This window comes from Indicator indicator, chromosome 2, assembly GCF_027791375.1.
Source record: "Indicator indicator isolate 239-I01 chromosome 2, UM_Iind_1.1, whole genome shotgun sequence".
Taxonomy (NCBI): Eukaryota; Metazoa; Chordata; class Aves; order Piciformes; family Indicatoridae; genus Indicator; species Indicator indicator.
In genome coordinates, this window is record NC_072011.1 from 44,909,791 (window position 1) to 44,935,768 (window position 25,978).

The following is a 25,978-nucleotide window of genomic DNA, read 5'->3' on the forward strand; positions in this document are numbered from 1 at the left end:
CAGTGACAAGTGGTGTCCCTCAGGGGTCCATACTGGGACCTGTGCTCTTTAATATTTTTATCAATGACATAGACAGTGATTGAGTTTGTATATGACACCAAGCTGAGTGGTGTTGTCAATACACCAGAGGGATGGGATGTCATCCAGAGGGACAACCTCTGGAGAGGTAGGCCTAGGTGAACCTCAAGAAGTTTAACAAGAGCAAGTGCAAGGTTCTGCACCTGGGCTGCAACAATCCTCACTGTCAATACAGACTCAGGGATGAGGTGACAGAAAGCAGCCTTGTGGAAAAGAATTTGGGGGTGCTGATGGATGAGAAGCTGGACATGTGTAGATGGTGTGCACTTGCAGCCCAGAAGGTAAATCACATCCCTGGCTGCATCAAAAGATGCATTGCCAGCAGATCCAGAGAGGTGATTCTGCCACTTTACTCTGCTCTGGTGAGACTTCACCTGGAGTACTGCGTCCAGGTCTGGAGCCCTCGATATAGGAAGAACACGGACCTGATGGAGAGCATCCGGAGTAGGGCCATGAACATGATCAGGGGGTTGAACCACCTCTGCTATGAGGACAGGCTGAGGGAGCTGGGGTTGTTCAGCCTGGAGAAGATCAGGCTCTGGAGAGACCTATTAGCACCCTTCCGGTACCGGAGGGGGGCCGACAGGAAGGATGGGGAGAGACTGTTTTGTTTACAAGGGTTTACAAGGGCCTGCAGTGACAGGACAAGGGGCAATGGCTTCAAACTAGAGAAGAGCAGATTTAGACTGGATATCGGGAATAAGTTCTTCACTATGAGAGTGGTGAAACACTGGAACAGGTTGCCCAAAGAGGTGGTTGAGGCCCCTTCCCTGGAGATATTGAAGGTGAGGCTCGATGAGGCCCTGAGCAAACTCGTCTAGTTGGGGATGTCCCCGCTGATTGAGGGGACAGTTGGACTAGATGACCTTTGGAGGTCCCTTCTGGCCCAGATCATTCTATGATTCTATGATTCTACATGAAGCAAAAGTGGTATGGAGTAATAAGGGCATGTCCAAACAAGTAGTAAACAAGTGCTTCTGAATGTGTTACCTAACTTGCTGAAACTGCCACATTATAAAATTGTAGTGCAGACAAGGCATTGTATATTTTTAATATGCTATCTGGCAGACCTAGACCTAAACCTCACATGTGGTAGAATACGAAAGTTACTTTAAACTGTAGCCTAAGGCCTTGTATAACAGCAGAAAAGGTTTGTCATGAGGACAGTAGAAGTGATTTACTGTTAATACAGGAAGTCTGCAGACTCGGTTTATCATTTTGCCAATTTTATGTTTAGTACTTCTGTGTCTTAACCACGAGGCCATCATTTTTACATAAAGTACACTCCATTACTTTAGAAATATTCCTTACACTAAGTGATCAAATCTTTCAACCTGGAGATGTAAATTTCAGTCCTAAACTCATATTTAGACCCTAAGCTATAGCATATAATATTCAGACACCCTGGACACTTCTGAACCCAGTTAATGCCCTAAAAGAGAAAGACACACAGAGACTTCTGAAATCTGAGTACTGAGAAGTTTAAAAGATGACCTTTTTGATTAATACTCTGAAACTTTTACCTTTTGACTGTACAACTTTACCATGTCTCTCTACCTGTCTCATTAAAAAGAGCATTAAAGTGAAAAAGACATTTACTGAGAAGTTAGAAAAATGCCAGGATTAGGATTTCCAACAAAATCTTAATTTGGCTCCCTTATACTATTATAATACAGTATATTATTACAATACAGTATGTATTATAATAAACGCTTTAATTATGTGATCACACAGCACTGAAAAACAGCATGTGATCACATAATTAAAGACTGCAACATAATGCATATGCATAAAGGAGACAAATTAAGGTTTCACAGGCAACCTTAACTCTTGCATTTCCTATTTTCTGAACTGCAGCCCTAACCTTTAAGGTATACCTTCCTAGGTAAAATAAACAAACAGTACATACCGGAAAATAACTCTGTCATGTGGTATCATACTGGCATATACATGGGTCAGGAGCAGCACTGGAAGCGTTTGAGCTTGGGTTTTTATTAACATAGACTCTTCATGAGCAGGGGTGTAATACATTAACTATTAGTTTGCTCCCATGTTTGATATCTTCTGAGCAGGAGGGAAATAGAGGAACCCTAAGATTCTCTTTCAGGATACAAAGAACGTGACTTGCAAACAAAGCAATCTCTTTGGTCCCTCTGAGGAATACCAAATTGTTCTCTGCCAAATTCTCTCCCTTTGCAAAGATCCATTCTCCTCTGATTTCCAGTCTTTGTGGCTCCTTGCATAGGCACTACGCAATAGCAACCTTTTTCACCTTTTTCACGCTTCATGACAATGTATATCTTCACATCCCCTCTCCTAGGCTTTTGCCCCACTTAGAGTACCCACAGCCTACTTCCTGACTCTACCTCTATACTTCTATCTTCACTCAGCAAATCTTATTGCCTGTTTCAATTTTGTTCCCCTCTCAGTTTCTCTTTTCCTTTTTCCTCTGCCATCTCCAAAATCAAGCAAATCCCTCCAACACCTCTGTTAGCTGACACCTACTCCCCCTCCCCAGCGTTCCCATCCAGCTTTGTTTCTTCTATATTTGAATCAAGCAAGCTCCTGCTCTGCACATTCTTGGCCTACAAGTGACCTTCAAAAATATCAAATATTTTGCCTAAAATCAAATTCAGGAATTACACTGAAAATCATGCTGCCCAAATGGGCAACTGCTTGTGTAGATGATGCGGGTGACTCTACCGGTGAAGCTGTAAGATGCCTTCCTATCAAGTCTTAGGTGAATTTTAAGGTAGCCAAGTATTCATCATTTAAAAGGGAATAGGGTGGGAGGCATTTTCCATTGCCTGTCTTTTGCAGCCACTATGCTTTGGCAAAAATTACAAAGAGTGTAACCACAGACAGAGAGCTGATAGGAAAAATTGCAGCCCAGTGTTAGAAAGTTGAAGCACCTTAAAACCAGATCCTTCACTTGAAAGTGTCATGGAACGTCAGTGAGTAAAATGAGACTGCTTGCAGCCCATTCTTCACTACAGTCTTAATAGGATGAACATTATAATCCATCTTTTATGAAATCTGTTATTACAGAAGTCCAAAAACTGCTTTACAGACTTTGATACACAATGATGCAGAATAACATTTTGCCCATCAGTGAAGTGGTTTCCCTCTCAGAAGCAGCAGCAGCTTCACAGCACATGGCCATTAAAAACCTAGAACTTTCCGGCCAGTTTTTCACTACAATTTATAACCACTTCATATAACTATTTAAAACCATCCTTTCCTTTTCCTTCTTTCCTCCCAAGACTGTTAAGAGATCTTTAATAATCAGTGTCACAATGAGAGGAGCCTGAACATGAGATGTTCATCCTTAGCTTACAGATCAAGATGATGTTCGCTGAACACAAGGAAAGGGTTCTTGCCTACGTGTCCACATTTTTTCTCCATTTTATTGTTTATTTCTTTCTGTAAGAACGAAGAAAAACAATAAAAATCCTCAACCCTTGAAACAGAGGTTTGAGGCATCTGGTTATGCATCTGTTTTAAACAAAAATAAGTCTGGTGCACATCCTAGCACACGGTACTGCATTATACATGAGGTTATTGCAGGTTTAAAGAAGGGAAATGGCATTAACAATTTGCAGTTGGCTAAGATAGATTTTTACAGTGTTACAAACTCAGTTGTTTACTTAGATTTGACTGTGCATCACACTTGAACATGTGTAGCCTACTGCTTTCAAGCAGAAGCAATCAAAACTTTCCTGATAGCATAACTGGGCAACGATAAGAGACTGACAGTGAAGAACCATAGCTGGCCTGCAGTTAACTACTTTGTCTTTTCAATATATTGTGCTGTCTGCAGCTGCTAAATACTTGCCCGCCTGTTGTGTGTATCAGGTTTGCATTTTTTTAATTGCTTTTAAAAAGAATCCTGTCTTTTCCTCTGTCACAGGCTGGCACCTTGCCATGTGAGTGTGACAGAAGTGTGAAGCATCTCACCAAACCTATGAACAGTTAGAAGTAGACAAAATAAGTCATGGTTATTGACTCATGATTCAGCTACAGTCCATTAACCAGTAGATTAAAAATGCTTTTATCTATTTCCATAAAACATAACGAAAAAATATAGCCAGCTCTGTTCCCCCCACATAAATGTTATGTGCTAGTTTTCTAAATTTATGAATTTTATTTAGATTTGTATGAAGCCAGTTTTGCCACTTCAGTCAAAATATTTTTTTCTTCATGTACATCTCTGCTTATAGAGTTTATTACCACTGCAGATTCAGAGCCACTCTGTCCCAGCCTTCTCCATCTACAATAGCTACCTATATTAGCACAAAATACATGCACATGATGCATAAAGTTCTGCAACACCTGAAATCTTCACCAGTGCATGAACACCAAGTGATCATAACAGGTGCACAACAGCTCTTGGTGCAAAAGGAGGATTGAAGAGTCAGCAGTCCCTATGCGTTAAATCTACTGGAGCAAGCCTGGGTCCAGCTGCAAGGAACTGGTTAGTTCTGATTCAAGTTTGATCCAGGGATAGCCCTCACCTGCTGTGTGAGTGACTGAATTATGAGCTGTTCCATCCCAGTGTTACATCTTCTAGACAGATAAAAACAACATATTTTTAACCTCATATAGATGCCTCACTTGCATAATTAAGTACTTAGTGTTCAAATACTGTGATAATTGTGCTTGATTAACCAAAACCATTACAGGCACTTAACAAAAACATCCTGTCAGTAGTGAAGCCCCATCCCGTTCAAGCAAAATGGCAGCTTTTTTTTCTACATATATATGCTACATTGAAGGAGCAATGGCCTACATTTAAAAGTGCAGCACAGTGACAATTTCCTAATGATTTCACAGACCGTGACTCTGTCAGTTCAATGACAACATCCCAAGTCACAGTGAGAATCTTGGTTAAGAAGAAAAAGTTTTGGTGTTTTTTTTTAAAGTCTAAGGATGTTAACTTCTATATAGAAAACCACAGCCATGCCCACTACTGCTATGCTAGGAGAATGAGGACATAAATTTGTTTTTGAGGTCACTTCATTTACTTTATTTTGTGTGGAACTTTAATTACTTGCATTCATTATACTTATTCTGCTCTGGAATAATACCAGTGTCAGGCCCACAGTTCCTGACCTAACAACATGACACTGTATTTAGTCACAGCATGAAAGCAGGAGGAAAGACAGCACCAGGGAGATTTGAAGTGTATAAGTTGATTTGTCATTCAAGGTAAACACTGCAAAATTTTAGAATTTGAATAATTCAGTTTTCATCAGGATAGCATAAATTTCTTGGCTATTGTTTCACTTCTAAATAAAACTCGTATGACAGAATAGATCACAGGATCTTTTTTTAGAAGCACAATAAAGAATATTTTTCATGCAACACAAATAAGGGATACAGAATGACTTATGTTAAATTACCTCCACTGGCACGTGCCATTTTCAGAGCTTCAAGAGAAACAGCAGGGCTTATTTCTAGCTGGCAAACAACCACTCTGGCTTTAGAGATGACATCAGAGGCCCTCTTCAGGTCTTCAAAATCTAAAAGTAGGTTGGCTCCTGGTACTATTACAATAACGTTCTGTCCTAAAGAGAAAATATTGTGGTTTTTACATTAACTTTTGTAATGAAGTATGTAAGACAATTCCTTGCTTTTCTATAATACATTTCAGATGAGTATTTCAATTTGCTTTTCAAAAAACCCCAAAACACTAAGAATACATCTTTTGCTAACATTTCCAAATATCTAAAGATTTCATAAGATAATAAAAAAGATCGATGGGCTAATGAATGCTACACTGTGCAACAAGTCCAGCATACATTTCTTTGGGAAAAGTCATGTATAGGCTTCCCTCAGTCTTTTTTCTTTTATGAACTATAAAGAAGCACTGTGCTAGTCACAGTGGAGATGGGAGACACACAAAGGCTGAATGTTCCAGTAGCACTTGGAAGAGAAAAGCATCAATGATTATGGAGTTCATATGCCAAAAATGCCATACAAAGTTTCATTTCCCATCAGCTGGAGACAGATAATATTTCACACAGCTATGAAAATTAAGTGTTCCTTCAATTCCAAAGAAACAGGCTTGCTTGTTTACACACAACACTTCAAGTTAGGGCCCCTAACTGTTTTGAATCAGCTTGCCACCAAAACCTAGAAAGGTAATGCCTGTGGCTAATGAAAGCTTTATCAGAAGTGACTAAAGAAGGAGGGTGACAAGTTCTTCTGCACATAAAGCTCACCAGCAGAATGATCTACGTACAGCTGTACGTGCAGAAGCATGGCAGTATCTCAAAGCACACCTGAGGTCCCTTTAATTCTCATAGTTTGTTTAGTTAGGTGAGGAGGTTCATTTACGTAGGTTCCAAATACTGTTTTTCCTCAGACATGCAAGTTCCCTTCTTTAATTGCAGTTTCTTTGTTTCATTCTTTCTTTTTTTAATCTCTGTTACAACATCTATAGACCTTCAGGCATGGGTGCCTTCAAATTAAAATTTATTATTAATCACTCAGGTATTAAATTCAGTAAGTCAGTTGTTCCTTGATTTACAGGCTCAGCACGCCCCCGCTGAAGATTCCTTTAAGGACTGCCAATCATTAAAGCCTACCAATTCTGTAATGAAGTGAATTACTCTGTAAATAAATATTTATGTCTTTAAATACATTATTTTTGTTGAATGTGACTTCAAAGTTCTTTGAGTAAGAAACGTGCAAAGCTTGTCTCCCTAAATATGTCCTGAAAAGAAAGCAGGACAATGGAAAGAATAATACAGAATAATACAGTGATCTCAGAGGGAGGGGCCCAAGCTTTCCAAAGCAATTCTGCTGTCAATGGTTTGGTACAGAGCAGCTGCATATGAAAAGCAAAACCTCAGCATTTAAAGCCAACGCCCTGCTTTTCAACAGACAATGATGGGCATCTTGGATTAAAAAAAAAGGAAAAAAGGAAAAGAAAAAAACCTTCTGCAACAAGTAAACGCTATTAAAGATACCTGAATTCTGCTGAGAAAACATTCAAAGGCAAATTGCACGTATTTTGCCAAACATGTATTTTGAAAGCTTATGCTATGCGGCGGTGCAAACATTAAAAGGTAGGGAATCAGTGGAACAAAAATACATTTCATTTCTGCATGGACTCTGTACTACCTCGAATCTGAAACTCTATCCACATCTTGCTGGATTATCTTGTTGAAACTATTTAGCTGTACTGACATGTATATTATTATTAGACTTTAAAGCTAATGGCCCAAGGTGGTAAGGCAGGCTGTTTGCTTTAACCCATATGTGCAAATTCAAGATAGACCATGCTGCACTGCATCACAGTCAGAAGATTTTCTACAAAAGGTCACAGACATATAGTCGGATTTCAAAACCACCAGGGAAATGTAGCACCTACTACAGTGTACAGTCAAGATGGGCTTAAGCCAAGCTGGAGGGAAAAAGCCACACTTACTGTGAATGGCAGCAGTCACCACAAACTTACGCCAGTGTGCATGACAGCAGAATCTGGACCCACGACAATGAATACCAGAATTCTGTGTTACCACCAACCACTATGCTGAAAGCAATTGTTTCTTGCCAGGAAAATCAGGTGGGAAATCAGCACTAGGGACAATGGAACTAAAGACAGAGGGCAAAGAGGGGTGGGTTTCACCTTGTACAGCATTATACAATTTTTAAAGCTTTAAAAAAAAGTCCTACTTTCTAGAAAATTCTAATTTAAATTAAATTTCTAGGTTCCTTCAATAAGGAGGAAAGACAAGTATTTTAAGTCTTACATATCTTAGATATCTATTTGAGTAAATGCCTGTGTATCTCTGTTAACTCTAGGCAAAGCCTTAAGCAGTACACCTAACTCTGAAACAGCTCAAGTAAGGTAAAATGTTACCCACACTCAGAAAGAGAAAAATACACTTCCTACATTACAGTTAACTCTAAAATATCTTTACTTAAACTAAGAATTCTCAATTTTGATATAATTTTAAGTTTTGCAGACATCAGCTAGAATATTAAGGGCCACATTCACAGTTGATATAAGCTAGAACAGATAAATGAAGCTGATAGACTTACGCAAGCTTACATCAGATAAGAATTGGCTCCCATCAATACTCAAAACAGTGTGAACGCTGCATATGTAAATACCATCCTCAGCTGGGCTTCTAAACTTGCTACCGTCACTTCTTAGAATGCTGGGTAACTCAAACCAGATATTTCTTTAACAAGCGTCATTTTATAGATACCACTAGATGAGAATTGCCAGTGTAGAAATTAAAGGCACACCAGTAAACACCATGGTGCAAAAACTGTTCACTTTTTTGGCTGGCCTAAAAGCCATCAGTAGTGCTTAGAACTCACCAAAATCTCAAATGATGTAACTATGACAATATCTGTAGAGTTTCTGCATAATAATTCATAGGGAAAAAAGACTGTATTTGTGACCAGAAAAGAGCATGACAAGAAAAACATTTGCTGTCAAATCACACATGTTCATGACTATGAGGGCCAGTTTTGGGTGTGTCGTGATATCACAACTTCTGTGCAATTACTTGGTAGAAACACTGAATAATCTTGTACACAAAACATACAAGTTCATGATGAATGCCAATACATAGAAATTCTATGCAAACTCAGATGACATTTCTTCACAACCCTGAAGGTGCAAAACAAAGATTTTTCTCTTTGGAAACCATAATTCAAATAAGCAGGATTTTGTATTCTAAGCTTGCCTTCTTTACTTAGCCTTATCTAAATATGTATTTTAAATGTTTTTCTACCAGTAGTGCTTTGGTATTGAAGGTATATTCACCTACAAAATAATGCCTATTCACTGTTCATGATTGATTAATACCTTTATCATAAAGTCAGCACAGTGCCTATCTCAAGTTATCTTCCAGTGTTCTGTGTAGATGAGCTGTAAGTCCTAACTTGCAATAGTCAACAACACTTTAATCATGACCTGCCAGCCTCTGTTGTCCCTCTGCTAAATTTTTGCTATGAACATGGAAGTTGTCAGACTGGTTCAATTTACTGGTTCAGTCAGGCCAGCTTAATGGCACTGTCAACAGTTAGTGCGAGCTACAGACAAAGCTATAATAAACTTCACAGATAATAGTGTAAAAAAAAAAGTTGGTTTTTATTTTCTCCCTATATGTGTATGTAAAAGAACAACACATATCATCACTTTATGGAGTCCTTACCATTCAACAACACATTGTGAGCACAAGGTGTGCTAAGTGGCAGAGCTAGTGGAGAAGGTGGGGTGAAAGGGAAAAAAAAGCTGGGGTTCAAAGTAGTGCAATGTACCTCAGACAAAATGTCTTAAGAAAAACTGCTGGATGTACCAGCTTTTCTCCTTAAGAGAGAAAGTACAGATTCAAAGTGTACAGGCTCCTGGTAAATGGAAGCTTGTATTTAGTCAAAACCTAACGGCAGATGCAGTTGCACAAAAGAGAACAACTGAAAGGAACGCGAGGTTCCAGAAAGATTCCGCATGGATTTCTGAGACACAGCCCAGAGGGAACCTTTGCAGCATCTCTGAACTGCATGCTTTCCAGTGCAGTACTATAAATTTGTTAAATATCTCTCCACCATTTTGCATTAAAGCAGGGATTCAACCTCTCTGTCTTTTATTGAAACAATGTTGTATTGTCCCAGAATATAATTGAACTTAAGAATATCAAATATGCCTGATAATTTTCAAACTTTTAGTACTTTTCCAATTACAATGAAATTGTACATTGTAACAATGAGTTATGACTGTATAATTCAGTAACCAGTAAAAATCTTTGCAAAAATTCAGTAGCACCAGCTAGACAGACATAGGTAAAATCAAGGGAAGTTTACTTCAAAGCCTCCACTAACTGTGCTCACTGCAGCTTCTTTTCTTCTGCTGTTGCTCACCCATCACTGTCTGCTCCCTCTACTTGAGCATCTTCCCTACTTCTGCCTGTGAGTTTACTCAGCTGATTTGAGATGGTATTTTTTCCAAGTATGAAATGCAGGTTAGGCATGTGAAACTGCAACAATTAAAACTTGGTGATTTTAAGAGACGATACCTATGTTTTCATTTGTCCTTCTTAACATAAAACACCGTCACCAATCCCAGTTTCAAATGTCATACTTCAAATATAATTTGAACTAGCAGAAGCTGCTTTACATCAGTGCACTGAATGCTGTGGTGTTTCAGCTATGCTAGCACAACTACTGTGGTAAAACATGCAAGTGTAGACAAGTACTTTGAAAAGTGCTGTAAAACCTGTTTAGGTCAAATCAGCCAGGTTTCTGCAAGAAAAAAAATAGTGTCTCTTGCAACAGCAAAGCATGTAAGTACTGCTATTTTATTGCAATTTACTCAATTCAGGCGCCAGATGGTTTTAGAGCGAAGTAACAACCAGCACCATTACCATGCATCTGTTTGCTTTATAGCATAGTTTTGACCAAGTTTGCTCTTCAGCTAGATTTCAAGTGAAATCTGAGGTCAGCAGTAATTTAATTTTAGATTTTTAGTTCCTGAAAGAAGCAAACTATATGACATGATACATTGTTCATCTCACTACATGAATCACGGACTATCAAAGACCTTTCATATTGATATTTTCATGTAAGATAGCTCACTGTGAACCTCATGGCACTTGACAACCAGTTTCCCTTTCCTGGTGCTTATAAAAGTTTTAGAACCATAAGATGGTTTTGTCTCTTATACCTCAGAAAAATTCATTGTGTTATAATTTCTGCATTTCATCCTCTGCTCATTCAAGTTTAGACCATGTTTATCTTAACTGCTCATGCATATGAATTGTGATGTAGTAAGACTGATTCTTATTCAACTGTTCTGGACCTAGTGCAACCTAGTGCAAAACATGGTTACATGTACAAAGCCTGGGAGTGCACTGCTGGATTCTCACAGTCTTTCCTATTTTCAATGGCCTGAGAACTGACTGTGATGCAAGGTTTTGATTAATCTTACTTAGGGAAAAACTTAACTTACATCTCCAACACATTTGCTTAGTTTCCCTGAACGTTCTGCATAGACTTTCTTTAGTCACAGTTCCTTCCCAGGTTTGCTCCTGGAGTGAATAGTCATGTTTCCTTTTTCATTTTGAGCTGTAGCCCCAAGGTACTACCAATTGGGTTGCACAGGAGCTCCTTAAGTTGATGTGTCAGCTAAGTTGTGGTAACTATTCAAATGAAGGCTCTTAGCTGCACCAAAAAATTAACTAATCCACTTGCACTTAATTTGTTATTTTTGCATAGACATTATCTGTCTTGAACTCTAGATTTTGATCCAGACACATATACTTCTCCTAGGGGATCTCAGTTGCACAACTTGCTTTGGGAAAAGATAAACTGAAAGTTTTCAGAGAGTAATTTAGCAATCTTGAAGTAAAATATGAAAAGAAGCCAAATCTTCTCTTCTTCTCCTACAATATGAGACCAAAGGCATGGGCTAAGGAAAATTAACACAGAAAACGCAATTATGCTATTTCACTATATATTCATCACTCAAGAACTGTGGTAATAATACAAGATCAGCATACTTATACTAAGGACAATTCTTTTCCTGATTCAGGGTATAATGACTCAGTGTGCTGAGGAGGCAAACCCTTTCTTCACATTTTAAGTGCTGGATAAGTTGAAGTGGAAAAGGAGAACTTTATCCTCCTGCTACACTATGCTGTGGCCATACAGAGCAAAACTAGATAGACAAGCTGGCTGGTTCAGCTATGGCTATCACACCACATCTGATTCTGCTGCTTTTAGGCACCTCATCATGCAAAGCTACCTGTAATAAAAGAAATACAACCAAGTGTGAATATGATCATGAAAAAATGAAAGACGTATAAAAAATAATTCTACAACTAAGTGACAAGGCAAAGGTTTCTTTCATGGCTGTAGAGGCAGAATGAAGAGGACAATTCAGAGCAGAAATATGTACCTTCACTGTTGACAATTATTGAAGCAGTTCCAGTAGCAGCATCTGTAGTCTGACCTACAAATGCTAAGAAAGGGAAAAGTTACAATGTGCATTATTTCAATACATTACTTGCAGCCAATAGCATGTGATGCAGCTTAATTGAATTAAATCTAAAATGAACCCATAACCTCCAGCAATTTAAAAATGCTAATTACTCTTTCATGTGCAACAATGCCAGCGAAGCTAACGACAACAAAAAACTGTTAATTTGCGCCCACAAAACAGAAATGTGAGTCCAATATTCTTTAATTTGTCTATATCTCTGCTTTAGAGAAAGCATGTTATTGATGCAGCCTTCTCAAGCACATTACTTCTACATGGAAATATTTCTTTTATCCAATGAGCAACAATACTGCAGAAAACAAAAATACTAAAAGAACACAGAATTTTATTCTGTGTAGATTTGCATTTCAGCAGTAATATTAATAGGTGCTATGAAGGCACTGGTGAGGCTGTATGTTTCCTCTTTGGATTGTTATTCAGATAAATTAAGTAGAAGTGAGGCTGGGACCCCTGTCTATTACAAAGATTGTTCCATGTTTACTACTCTATGAAGCTGTTATCAGCTGTCAGCAAATTTGTGAAATATTAACCAGTGGTTTAAAACTTTCTATGACAGGTGAGTTGATTTTGGTAGGGGGGGGTGGGTTTGTTTGCTTTTGGTTTGTTTTTTTTAGGAACCGTAGTAGAAAACTGTCCCAAAATTTGATTTTTTTATTATACAAGAAAAATATTTGAGAATAAAAATCACTACTTTATACACTTTGGTGACTTTTTGTTTAAGAAGCTCTGATGTTCTAGCATTTCAGAACAGACATGTCACTGGGCTAAAGCTCACTACTTTCTCAAGTCATCAATCGAAAAATTTGTTCAAAAATGGGCAACAATGAAAAAACACATAAGATCATGCTCATTCAGTTTTGCTGAAGTATTGCAGGCACTTGCCCTGGAGGTACCTTTACCTAGCTCAGAGTTGCAAGGGTCAGAGCAAAACTTTCCTTGTAATTATAGCTTCTTTTTAGCATGAGCTAGTTCTGCACACTGAAACTGAAAGTAGAGAACTTCCGTTTTCTCAATGATCCTCCAGCAGAAAATAAGCAGCAAACTGCCCTGATCAAACGTGGGAGAGGGAGTTACATATCAGCAAAGGTAGTTGAGCAGCACTGGTAGCTGATAGGCTGTAGAAAACCAGAAGTATGGGAAAAGGGAAAATTACAGAACAGATTGAAACTGGACAGAAAAGGTGTTAGGGTAATATGCAAGGAAACAGAAGAACAAAATCCAGAATATGAAAGTTAACAGAACTGACATTAAGCAAAGTTTCCATGCAGTACTCAGTATCCTTATGTGTAACAGAGGTATATGCTAGACAAGGATTAAACTGAGATGAAAACGCAGGGACTGTCCTAAACAAAAACATCTGTTTACGTTGAATTAGCCTTGCCTCCAAATCTTGAAATGCAAGTTGGGATTCCAGACCAGCCTTGACAGCAGCACATCCTGTCTTCCTCCAGGGCTGATCAATGTAGGGGGTGACAATCTAAAATGTAGGGGGTGACAATCTAACACCACTTTCAGGTATTTTTAACTCAGTCAGCAGAAATTGGTATCTTGGACCTAAACTTTCCAACCTTTCGATTGATGAATCTATGTAAAAATGAAATGCAATATAATAGAATTTCAACCTTTTCCCCCCAGTTTTCTTTTGCTATAAAGACTACTTAAAAATTTATGTTAAGTTTGCAAAATCAATCATAAAAGAGGAGATTTAAGGTTCCTTATGGAATGCACATTTTCATTAAAAGCTAAGCATTATAAAAGCTTTATTTACATGGTCAAAGACTTTATTAATTAGATAGGCTTGCTTTGGAGAGATTTAGAACTCTACACTAACAGACTGTTTTTACAGTGTCCTTGCCTGGTTTCTTGTGCAAGTTGGAAGATATGCAATGAATAAGCATTTGTGAACTATTTAGATGCTATACTGATGAGCATAATAAAAAAGCCCACAAAATACTGATAGTTCTGTCTTTAAAGCAGGGTTTGAATACTGCAGTAAATGAAGCTTGGAACTGCATATTAAATAGAATTAAGAAACAGAATATTGAATTGCCACTTAATGGTGACTGCATCCATCCATCCTTGTCCACCCTGAAGAAAAGTCATTCAGACAAAAATGTGATCGTGTAGATAAACAGCACACAATAATATATTTACACAAAGGAGAGAATTAGGGCTACAAAGATAATAGAATATTGTGAATATTTAGTTTCCTCTTTTCTCAAAAGCCTTTTAAGATAGATTTCTGTGTATATCTGCATTAACAAACCTTGGCTACAGTCTCTAAAATGACTGCATGTGTCATTTCACAAAACAGAGGTGAAGTATACCAGCTTGACAAATGGGTTTCCACTCTATCCTTCTACTCTCAACATGAAATTCAGAAGAACAATCAGACTGTAATTTTACATTTTCTCACCAGGCATTACCTGCTATCATTAATGGCTGTCTAAACAACTGCATAGGTTATCGTCAGGTGACTTGTACTGATGTAATCACCTGAGATTTAATGGTAGTAACATTACATTTGATTTTAAGTGGTACAGCCGATTACAGGCGTCCCCATACTCTCACCTATATTCATTCATTCCTACCAGCTGTGTCAAAACAGTTATTCATAGTTCCGAAAAGCAAAACATAGTAAAATAAGAAACTCTCCACTAACAATTTTAAAGATTAAAAATAATACAAAAGTTTTCTTTAAAGTGAAATTTTACCTGTAGAAATACCATTTGTCTTCAAATTTTCAACATAATCATTGCCAAAGGAATCCTTCCCAACCTATAAAAAAAAGATAAAAGGACAGGTATTCTCTACAGAAAGGTGATCTAGCTATCCTCTCATCTTTAGACAACAGAATGCTCTAATGGAGTTTGACTGCAATATTTTGCTTTGCGGCACTTTACCTTATTAATAAATATTTAATAAATAATAGTAAAATTTATCAATACTATTAATAAATAATAGGAACAGTGTTCTGCAGTGTTTTCCTCTTACAGAACTCCTCTCTACATCCATGTTGCTACATTCAAGTTTCATTCTCTTACAACCACTGTGTTCCCTTGACACTGAAACTTTCTGGGCACTGTAAAATCTAGAAGTGTACTAAATTATCCAGCTCTGAAATGAAAGTGTTTGTAGTAACTCTGGTTACTGTCTTACTTGCTGTTCGTATTTCAAATTTTCTAACTCAAGGTGAAAAAATATCAAACTGTGGTTAAGCTGTGGTTATGGGACAGAAAGCTATGATAAACATGGCATTGCTGATTTCTATAATTCTCAGTACCAAATGTATTGTTTACAAATTCAATGTTTTTGTTTGTTGTTTGTCCAGCAACAGCAGATTGAGTTCAGAACTCAAGATACAATCTATTGTTTTCCTAACAGCAAGTTGAAGAACTAACTAACCCTTTTAGCTGAACACAATTCTGCTTGCTATTTATTCAGACTCATAAATGTTTCTTTTGTTACACTACACAAGTTGAACAAAGGAGATGAGGTATATGGAGAAAAGAATGGCATAACTTGCTTAATGTCAAAACAGCACTTAAAATGTATTTATAAAGCCCACACAGTTTTTAATTCACCCTTCTTAGCCTACATGTTCAGCATGCATAGTGTGTGCACCACTTCAAAAAGTAAGTTGTGCATCTGGTAAGTATTAAAAACTGACCAATGCTATAGGAAATATTTTTGGAAGGTAAAACTCCCACCTCTCAGATTAGAAAGCAAATAGAGATCCTTGTCATGGCCTAGATAATGAAAAAGTTACACAGAGCCCTAATCAATGATACATCTGCTCGTAAACCAGCACTAAATAGAAAACAATGTATTTGAGTCACTGGAAGCACAAAGCAGCTTCCTCTATTACCTGCTGTTAGAAATGTGTCTGCTCATGAGCTCAGTCCTTTAGAAAGCTTGGAGAAGGCCTGAGTACTAGCTAGAGATCGCAAGAATTAACAAGCCATACAGAAGTCTAAAATTTCAAGTGTCACAGATGGCTGATCCTTTCTCTCACATATTCTAGTGCACAATCGTGTTTCGAACCATGCTTTTATTTCCTACAATCTGTGATCAGGGATTTTTCTAAAGCACTATTAGGGACAGTCCCAGTCTTTTACCAAAGGAAGTGAGCAATTTGGGTCGGAACAGTCTAGCCAGATGGAACATTCCTTTAGCACATTGAAAAAACACTCAACAACATTTACTTTGATCCCTATGTTATTGTTCGAATATTAGAGAATTTCTCTATCTGTGACTACTCCCAGATTGCCAGACAGGGCAGGTATTCAGAAGGTGTATCTTCCAGCTGCTTTAGGCTGGATAACTGCACTCATCTGCAGTTTAAACCTGAATTGTGCTCACCTCTGCAGCCTAACAGTTGTATTAATGGAATATGTTCTGCCGGATGGTATCACCTTCTCCTTCCCCCTCTGCTACAAAGCTTCTACAACAAATCTCAGGATTTCATAACCATTTTCCAAAAGCTCAAACAAAACTTCCTCCCTTCAGCTCTAGGTCATACATTAACTGACAGACAGGCATATTTCATTGTTGAGCTGTCAGAACAACTGAGATCAGCTGTGGTAATTTTGCTCACAGCAAGACATGTCAGTGCTTGAGGGAAGCCCTTGGACTGCTCTCCATGGAGGTCCTTTACCTCTGGAAACCTTTTTCCATGTTAGTTCATCAGCATCCAACCCAGTTCCATTCAAGTTTTACCCTCAAGGAAGACAGAGTATTGGGCATCAGACTTGTTTTAGATTAAAGGCATATTTACTGACCATGTCAAATTACATAACATTTAAAAAAATATTTTCTGCCTTTGCACAGACCCTGCCAGATGGACTATTGGGTAAAGAAAAAAATAAATGTCTTAGTCTGCTGACCATACACATTGCATGTGCTGAAATAGCATTTCTTCTTTCTTTAGTAAATAACAACAGCTGTACAGGCATTATGGTCACATAGTTTGCATATTAGAATGACTGGAATTACATCAGTATTTTTCAGTCTGAGGTCTGAGTTCTCCCCCCTTACTATCATGTTTCCCGTGTGGAGCTAGGGGAGCTGGCCGGCATCACAACAGCTAAATTTCTAGCAGCCTAGAGAGTACTTAACGATTGTTTGTTTAATGTATTCTGTATCTGCTTTTTTTTTTTTTTTGAGTATTTACTCTCTTCATTAGGGAATTACAAAGGTGCTGAAGACAAGTATGAAATGGTAATAAAGAAGAAAAAAACAATTGAAGATATGCATCATATTCTGAGCTGCATTTGAGGAATACTTGTATTCTTATAGCGAAGTGAGGATTCATGCTTTCATCACTTCAACTGAAATTTGACTTACAGATCACCTAAAGGGAGAAAACTACACAGCATAATAGAGTACTTCCTATTTGTAAGCAGTAGATTCTGCTTAAGCAGTATTTAGTATATACACTATAATGCCAGTGACATGCACGTCCAGTGAGAATCATCCCAAATTGTTTGACGGAAGTAAATCCAGACTTCTTCAGCCCATACAACATCTTTCAGACCAACATCCCTCCACCTTATTAATCTCTCAAGATCACTGTGCATTTTCCAGTACTACAGCAGGGTTCATATACAAAATGAGCAATTCATGTATTTGCTTAGATTCTTTAGTTTCCCAGCACTAATCTTTTACACTTTCTGAACAATCGTCTGTCTTATCTTTGAAGAGGCAACTATTCCACCAATACACTCTTTTACTGTACTGAGCAATATGAGGAAGGGACTGACACTGTGATACATACTGATAACAGGAGCCAATTGTAGAACATCCAGGCAGAAAGCAGAAATCTGTATTTCCACTGTTCAAACTCAGTACTTGGATTTTACATGAAAATCCACAGCACCATGTGGCATCTCTAGTCATAATTATAAATCATCCTAGAAACCTCTCAAACCCTCACCACTCACTGGCTCTCTTTTGTCTTTTAAAGCTTTGAGGTATGAAGAATGCCTTGTCACTTGATCTGAGATGTCCACCCATACTCTTGCTGAGGACATCTCTGTATAAACTAAAGTCCTCACAAGAGAATGCCATACTCCACCAGAATGTTCCTATAGGATTAAAACTCATTCCATTCCTTGAACTTTCGATTGTAGAATTGTTGTGCTTGTACTGGATAAAAAATGTTGGAAATCATGGCCAAAATACAAGCATGTACTGAGCATAGAGTGCGTGTGTGAGGGATAGCCTTGATTTAAGAACTACTCAACACTTAAGATTACTTGTTAAAGTGAAAATAATTGAATTCTGGTGGTTCATTATTGTCTGACTTTTCTTTGTTTATTCAGTAAGAAACTTTATACTACATCCCACTGCTCTATGCAGATACAAGACTGTACTGCTATGAGATGAGACAATTTTGTGAGGCTATAAAATGCATTTTTAACTTAGAAAGTAAATATTAGCTTTTAACATTAAAAAACCATAAAATACTAGCATTTATAGATATTAGAGTTATTCTCTCCTCTTTCTTTATGCCAATAAATAAACATCATAAAGAAAAACTAGGTTTTACTGAAATAAATAAGATTTTGGAAAATCAATAGAAATTACAGTAACTGCTAAATTTTATTAGGAATGCAAATGTTTCAGAAACCTGTATACAATGAGTAAAGGCTAGACTATTAAAAGATAAAACAAAATTCACACCTTCAGTGGAAAAAAAAACTTTAACATTTAGCAGGAAATTCATTGCCAGATCATCTTGTACTTGAATCTGATAATTTTGAACGCAAAGATGATGAAATACACACAGTATTACAGATGCATAAACACTGCCAGTATAAAACCCACACACACTGCAGGACAACCAGTGATAATGACCCACGGAAATGCACACAGGTGTAATTTAGGTTTATAGCTACCATTCTTTAGATAATTTTTGGAATGGAAAACCAGTGAGAAAGGCTTCCCTGAGATGTTTCCAGTACTTCTCAAAAAATCCTTGACAATGATCCAATGAATCCAGCATCTTCCTCAGCTATGGCAATAACAAAATATGTCCAGTCAAGTTAATTCTGTGACGTTTCATCTACAGTTAGCACAAAGAGACAATAAGGCTACAGAAAGAGAAAATTTGATCTTAACCTTAGTAATGATCACTCAAAACTTATAATGTTTAATGACAAAAACTAAAGAAAACCGTTGTAAGAACAGCATCTGCCAAGCCGAATCAGCCTAACGGTCTGTTAGCTAGTCTTTATACTACAGTATATCAGCTGTTTCACAAAAGTAGGCAAAACATCCCAAAGCATGCAAAGGTTCTAGACTTTGGACATGAACATCTCATCCTAATCTCACGTAAAGAGATAAAGACTGAAGTACAAACTTTTATATTCCTTCTCAAATTTGTTACTGGCTTGTCAGTGTCTGATTTTCCATTGTCTACAAGGTAAACTGCAGACTGACTACAGTGTCTAGCACCTGAATGTCATCAGTGAAGCCCTGGTCATTTTTAACAGTGGGGAACATAAAGAGGAAGGGCTAATCAAAATTACTTGAATTGTGAATATTCCAAATTCTCTCAAAACTTCTTTTCCATGGTGCATCAACCTAAGTTTTGTAATCCTTTACATGCAATGTCTGCCAGATCTCTAGTCAACTGGTCTTTGGTTCTGGAAGTGTTCTTAAAACACCATACCCCATGCTTAAATTTATAGCTGAAATAACAGGGAATTAGAGAGGATTTAAAACTGACAACTTTTCTGTAAGTCACCAAATTTCAGTTACCTAAAGGTTCACCAGAATTTGCATGAACATTTAGTTCAGTTAGTCCAAGAGCAAGACAGTGCTTACCTTGCAGATGAGCGAGGTTTGGGCCCCAAGTCGTGCAGACTGGACACACTGGTTGGCTCCTTTCCCACCAAAACCTACGAAAAACTTATGTCCAAGGATAGTTTCTCCAGCTCTTGGCAATCGTGTGGTAAAGCTATTCCAATTCAAAGCAATATTTACATACATTAGTGACTGAAAATAATAAATATCTTCAAAATAAAATTTACAGTCTTGTAATTTTAAGTAGCCCAAGAGCCAGCCACTAAGACCAAAAAAAGACTCAAAAGACCTGATATCCCATCAGTTTAAGTTTCTTCTTCATATGACACCCAGTCAAGCTTCTCATTTATTACTCAAGCAAGGGATTGCATTTCTTTTGTTCGTTTCATGTTTCTACAGGAAAAGAAGTACTTCATCCCTGACTTTCCCCAGTGCTAATTTGATATGGATAATTAATAAATTTATAGGTCTCACTGCTCATGTTGTTTTTCTGTAACATTCAGCTTAAATTTATATATTATTAATTTAATTTCATTATATATAATTATACCTTCTTGAACTCCTCTAGGTAATTTTTTGCATTGTTCACACCCCTTAAAATTGTAGATCACTATCAAAACCTTGCTCTACTCTGCTGTAAATCAAGTACACTGTACATATTTAACTTTTAAAATTTTTTCTCTTACAAATCAAGCTTTACAACTTTGCAGCAATTTGTTGTTTCTTGAATGTGATCCAATCACATTTACATCCTTCTGGAGACGGGTGCCCAGAACTACTGCACTAATACAAGTGGAGACCCATCAGGAGTGTATTCTGGTATAATTTCCATTTTAGAAAAAAGCGAAACAAACCAAAACTGTAATTTTGTTAACTCTACCAGATGTTTTCCTATCTCCAGCAAGAGTTGAAAGGAAGAAGAGACACCACTGAGATTACATGGAAAAATTTCTCCGTATGCAAATGGCTAGCTTACTTTTGCCAATTCTATTAAAATACATGACTCAATGCTGTGTTTACAACACTTAAGATTACCAAAAATTCTGCCTCCTCAAGCCATACATTCCAGGCACAAGGTTTAAAAATGTAATTCGTTCTATCTCTTAAGCTACAAACAAGTTTACAACATGTGTAGAGGGAAGGCCTCCTACGATGTACTAGCAACCTGTTCAGTCAATGACAGTTTGCTTAGACAGGTTTCTAGAAGTCTGCAGAAATGAAAAAGAAACTGAGGAAGGGGAATCCGAAAGAATGCAGAATAATCTGCTCTAATAAGGAAAAGATTAACTTCAGCACAACATTATTTTATCAATAAATCTTATAACAGTGCCAGCCCTCCAATAGCAAATCATTACAGAGTGCTTTCTGAAAAAGGATATGAAGAGTGTGTGGATATTAGTTTCCAAAGCTATGCTGCAACTTCTAGGGCACACTGGCGTTTGCAAAATCTTACGGAATTAATGACAGAGCACAACCTGATTTACTAAACATTCTCAGGAAAAAGAAAACATTTTTTATTCCATTAATTTTCAATTCCAGCATCCATCAATTCAATGGTTTAGCAACACTTGAGAAAACCTAAAATTAAATTAGCAAAGCCAAATAAGTCCTCAACTCCCAGAAATTGTTATTTTGGCTTTGAAGAAATTGTTACAGGCTGCTGCTTCACCAGTACCCAGTTTCCAGAGAGATACAAGCAGGGATTCAGAGTCTTAAGTTGGGATGCTTGCAAATAGAGCACCTCCTAGTTTAGTGTGAGAGTGCAGTACCCAGTCAGCATGTTTATTTTGTGTGAATCACCGTGGAGAAACCTCGGAAGGTTCACACATACAGCTAATAGGACTCCTTTTGTTTCCAGTGAGGCAGAGATGGGAACGTTCTGTTGGGAAGTACTTGAATTATTTCAAAGAAAAATACAACAGCTTTTTAGAAATACAGGTACTTAATATATATATGGAAAGGGTCGTTAAGTCAAAACTGTTCACCCACAGCAGCATCTGGCAGGTTGTTTGCAATGAGAAGCTCTAAGGATTCATCAAAAAAGGTGTAAAAAGTGTAGATAAATAATGTTTATTAATGGTAACACCTATAATTTATCACTATTTTCACCACTGGAAACCAAAGTAGTGATGGTTGTTGACCAGAGAACGAAGGCCACGGAACTCAGCTGAGGAAGCTCCTACTCAGACAGTGCTGCCAGGGTACTGCATGCACACTTCTAAAATCATGTATCATTCAGCAAAGAATAGTTGTTTCACCCAGACCTGGTAAGAAATAGTAATAGCAGGTCTTGGATAATTCCTTTCATCCACAGATCTCACTATATTTTAAAAAGCAGAACAACATCATTATTTTTGCTTTGTGGGTGTGAAATTTTGGCAAGTCATTCTGCCTTCCTGTGCCTCAAATCAGCCAAGAAGCCAGTGGCAAAACCAAAAATAGAAATCGGCTCAATCCACTAGCTCATGCTGTCTTCTCATTTAAATTCTGCAGCATGAAAATGGTATCATCTCAATTAATTTTCCTTCCTTAGGGTGTTTTTCAGAATTACAGTTTATTCTAAATAGAATTTGTTTCCACAAAACACTAATATACTTTTAGACAAAGATTAACAACTGTGACATCCCGGCACACACCTAATAATAGTACTGCTCTGAGTTCATATGCATTTTGAAGAAGTACATTCGACCATACATATTCTTGTGTTAACAGTGACCAGAGAATGACTTGATTCTTCTCTCAGTAATGTAGGCATCAACATGCAACTCCAATGAAAGTATTATAATTATACTGGTGAAAAAACAGGCTCAGTGAAATGAGAATCTGGGCCTCAATATTTTGAGCAGCATGGCATAATAACTGCCTGTGGGAATCAAACAGCTTGTTGAAGATGGGGAGATGACCTTTTTTATTGTTTTGATGGAAAGGTACATGGCAAATGGCAAAGGATCAAGTCGGAACAGTAATTTATAATTGGCCAATTTTAAAAATAGGCTAACAGATGAGTTAAGAGCATGTGGCAACTTCCTGTAGCCACTGTAAACAAAACCCCCACCTTACTCCGTGTCAGGTGTGACTGCAATCCTTTCCAAGCAGTTCTCCAATCCGAAAGCCTATTTTTTCCCATATTAAACAAATTCATACACATAAGCCTGGAGGTTTCACTTTCCCTGAAACAAGTATCAATAGATTTTTTGTTTTGCTAATATAATGCTATTTGGTTGTCATTTAATTCTGTAAGTACCCTAACTTTAGATTCACATCAGACAATTTTAATGAGCATTTCAGGCCTCTGTTATGAGCAGGCAATGATGAGTAATCTATATGATTAAGGAACCCTATAAATTCTTGGTTTATTGATGGTGCCACAAAGAACACTCAAAATAGCCTAAAAGTGATGAAACAAATGTTACTCCAAAACTAGGCTAAATAAGTTAATTAGAAAAACTGTCAGATAAGCTTTCAAAAATTGTTACATAAAATGTTTTGTAACTCCATTTACAACTTTGACATAATTTGAAAACACTGAGCTGAAAACCCTCATTTAAGTTGCTCTCCAACAGACTACCCCTTGCTTATGTGACAAATCCTGCCAAACTTTGAGAAGATAAATGGCACAACAAATATTGAACTCTAACATCTTATGAACAACCAAAACCTAGAAAACTCCCAACATTTATTAGATGGGAGATAAATTATTATGTTTTGAAAATTTTGCAACATACTATTGAATCATATTTATAAAGTTCAGTCTGAAGCACCCTGAAATACTTTGGACAATATGAATAAATGAATTTCGACTGAGTTTTACAAAACAGTATTTAAATGTAAAGCAGGCAGCAATGCTGCCCACATTTGGTCATGGGAACTGAAGAATCTTATATCCGCTTATGTCTCAGAGGTTTGGGTTGAATAAAAGTACACATAAAAATTTCACTATTGCAGTAACTTCAACGCTGTCTTCCAGTGAGTGCCTTGAATTGCCTTGAAGGCTAGAGCTGACTAGCGTTTGTATTTTCAGACAGACATCCCTTTAGAAGGATTGTATTAGAGTCAGAACAGAATCCTTTACTACCGCATTAAAGCACTGAATCAGAGGTGAAAGCACAAGTTACTGAGTCATTAATGCCCCTTCTCTAGGTCTTCTTAAAAAGTTACCATCTAAACAGCAACTATATCATATTCAGAGACAGTCTGATGAAGGAAGGATAGGAAAGGGAGAGAATATATTAGCAGCATTTGCATAAGTGAATCCTGAAATTAATCATTGTTTGCTTCCAATTCTTGACACCTAACCAGTGTCTGTTCGTTGTTTTCAGCACAAGAAAGTACTATAAAGATGTATTATCTCTGTTCGCTAAAGCAGATGGAAAACCATGCCCTCCCCTCAACAACATTTTCTCCCACCATTTCTCTTGCATTGATTTTATTGTTCATGAAGCTTCCTAATTCAAAATATTTGTGTTCCAAGGGTCATTTTAATTCAGATCAGACAAACGGTCCAAATTATTGTACAGCAGATAGGGTAGGCAAGAATTTGCAGGACTGAGAAAGTGAGTGAGGGGAAGAGCAAGAGTGCATTTGCTGGCTGGCGTACAGCCAGATTACCCTAAACCCACACTGAAAGTTTGATTTGATACTAATTTGCATGTTGAAAACACTGAATGCTATGCAATTAAGGTTTAATTAAGCAGTACATTATACTTAGCTTATTAGACATACTTAAGAAAAGCATAATCACGGTATCACAGTATATCAGAGGTTGGAAGGGACCTCAAGAGATCATCAGGTCCAACCCCCCTGCCAAAGCAGGATCACCTAAGATAGTCCACATAGGAACGCATCCAGGTGGGTTTTGAAAGTCTCTAGAGAAGGAGACTCCACAACCCCCCTGGGGAGCCTGTTCCAGTGCTCTGCCACCCTCACTGTAGAGAAGTTTCTCCTCATGTTGAGGTGAAATCTTCTACGTTCTAGTTTGAACCCATTGTTCTTCATCCTATCACTGTGAACCACCGAAAAGAGCCTGGCCCCCTCCTCCTGATACCCACCCCTCACATATTTATAGACATTGATCAGATCCCCTCTCAGTCTTCTCAAGACTAAACAGCCCCAGGGATCTCAGTCTCTCTTCATAGGGGAGATGCTCAAGTCCCCTAATCATCCTCATGGCTCTCCGTATGTATCAATATGTTTCTGACATGTACATGAGAAAGGAAAAGTACATAAATTTTTTTCTCTAAAAAAGCCAATATTCTCATTTCAGAGAGGAAGATAATTTATAGGTTAGATATCACATTATATGACTGTCACTTACATAGTATCAAACCAAACATTAAAACTTTTTTTTTTCGTTCCTGAAGAAAGGCAAAGATACTCGAGCATCTCAAAATAGTGGCACACATACAGCATTTCAAAATTCTCTTTGAATGACTGAACAAACCTGGCTCATTCTCTCCTCCTGGGAATTCCCTAGATGGGGAAAATCCCTGTAATGTTAGAGTAGGCGTAGCTAGCCACTGTCTAGTACATACAATTTACTGGGCTTTCATGATTCTCAGAACTGAATAAATACAAAGGAGAGAACACTTCTTGTCTCTGACTAGGAATATTAGTACAACATTGTGGTGAAAAAGTCTCAGACCTCTTTTGGATTTGGCTTAACATTGGTTTAGCCTTGGTCTGTTTTGTCTAGCTTAATTTTCAAAGATTTGAACATGAGCTATGGGAAAGTACCCATAACACAGAGACAAAAAGACCACAGTTCTTTTCAAAATCTTATGTTCTTTACACATTTAAGCTTTCATCTCTTTTAATAATCCACTAAAATATCTTATTGGAATGTAGAAAAGTTCCAAGAATTATAAAGAGACTACCTCAGGAATTTACTTAACTACAGCTTGGTTTAAGTATGGGGCTATCTGGTTCTAGGTCTCACTTCAGATCTTTACTGACTGACAAAAATGTTAAGAGACAATTAGAAGTCATAGAAAATGCCTATAATAAATTCCCTGTATGTCCCTGAACATGACAGGATGTTCTTTAAAAAACAATTTAACTTTTCAGACAATTCAA

General features: G+C 37.5%; 1 protein-coding gene across 1 annotated transcript in view; it reads right to left on the reverse strand.

Annotated features, from left to right (window-relative positions):
- RBKS (ribokinase) overlaps positions 1-25,978 on the reverse strand; it is a 73,562-nt gene that overhangs the window by 31,939 nt on the left and 15,645 nt on the right. Inside the window, exons 2-5 of the mRNA XM_054398530.1 lie at positions 19,928-20,060; positions 14,812-14,875; positions 11,996-12,058; positions 5,481-5,645 (exon numbers count right to left, since the gene is read on the reverse strand). Of these exons, the coding sequence (XP_054254505.1) occupies positions 5,481-5,645; positions 11,996-12,058; positions 14,812-14,875; positions 19,928-20,060 (425 nt within the window). The remainder of the gene's footprint in view (positions 1-5,480; positions 5,646-11,995; positions 12,059-14,811; positions 14,876-19,927; positions 20,061-25,978) is intronic.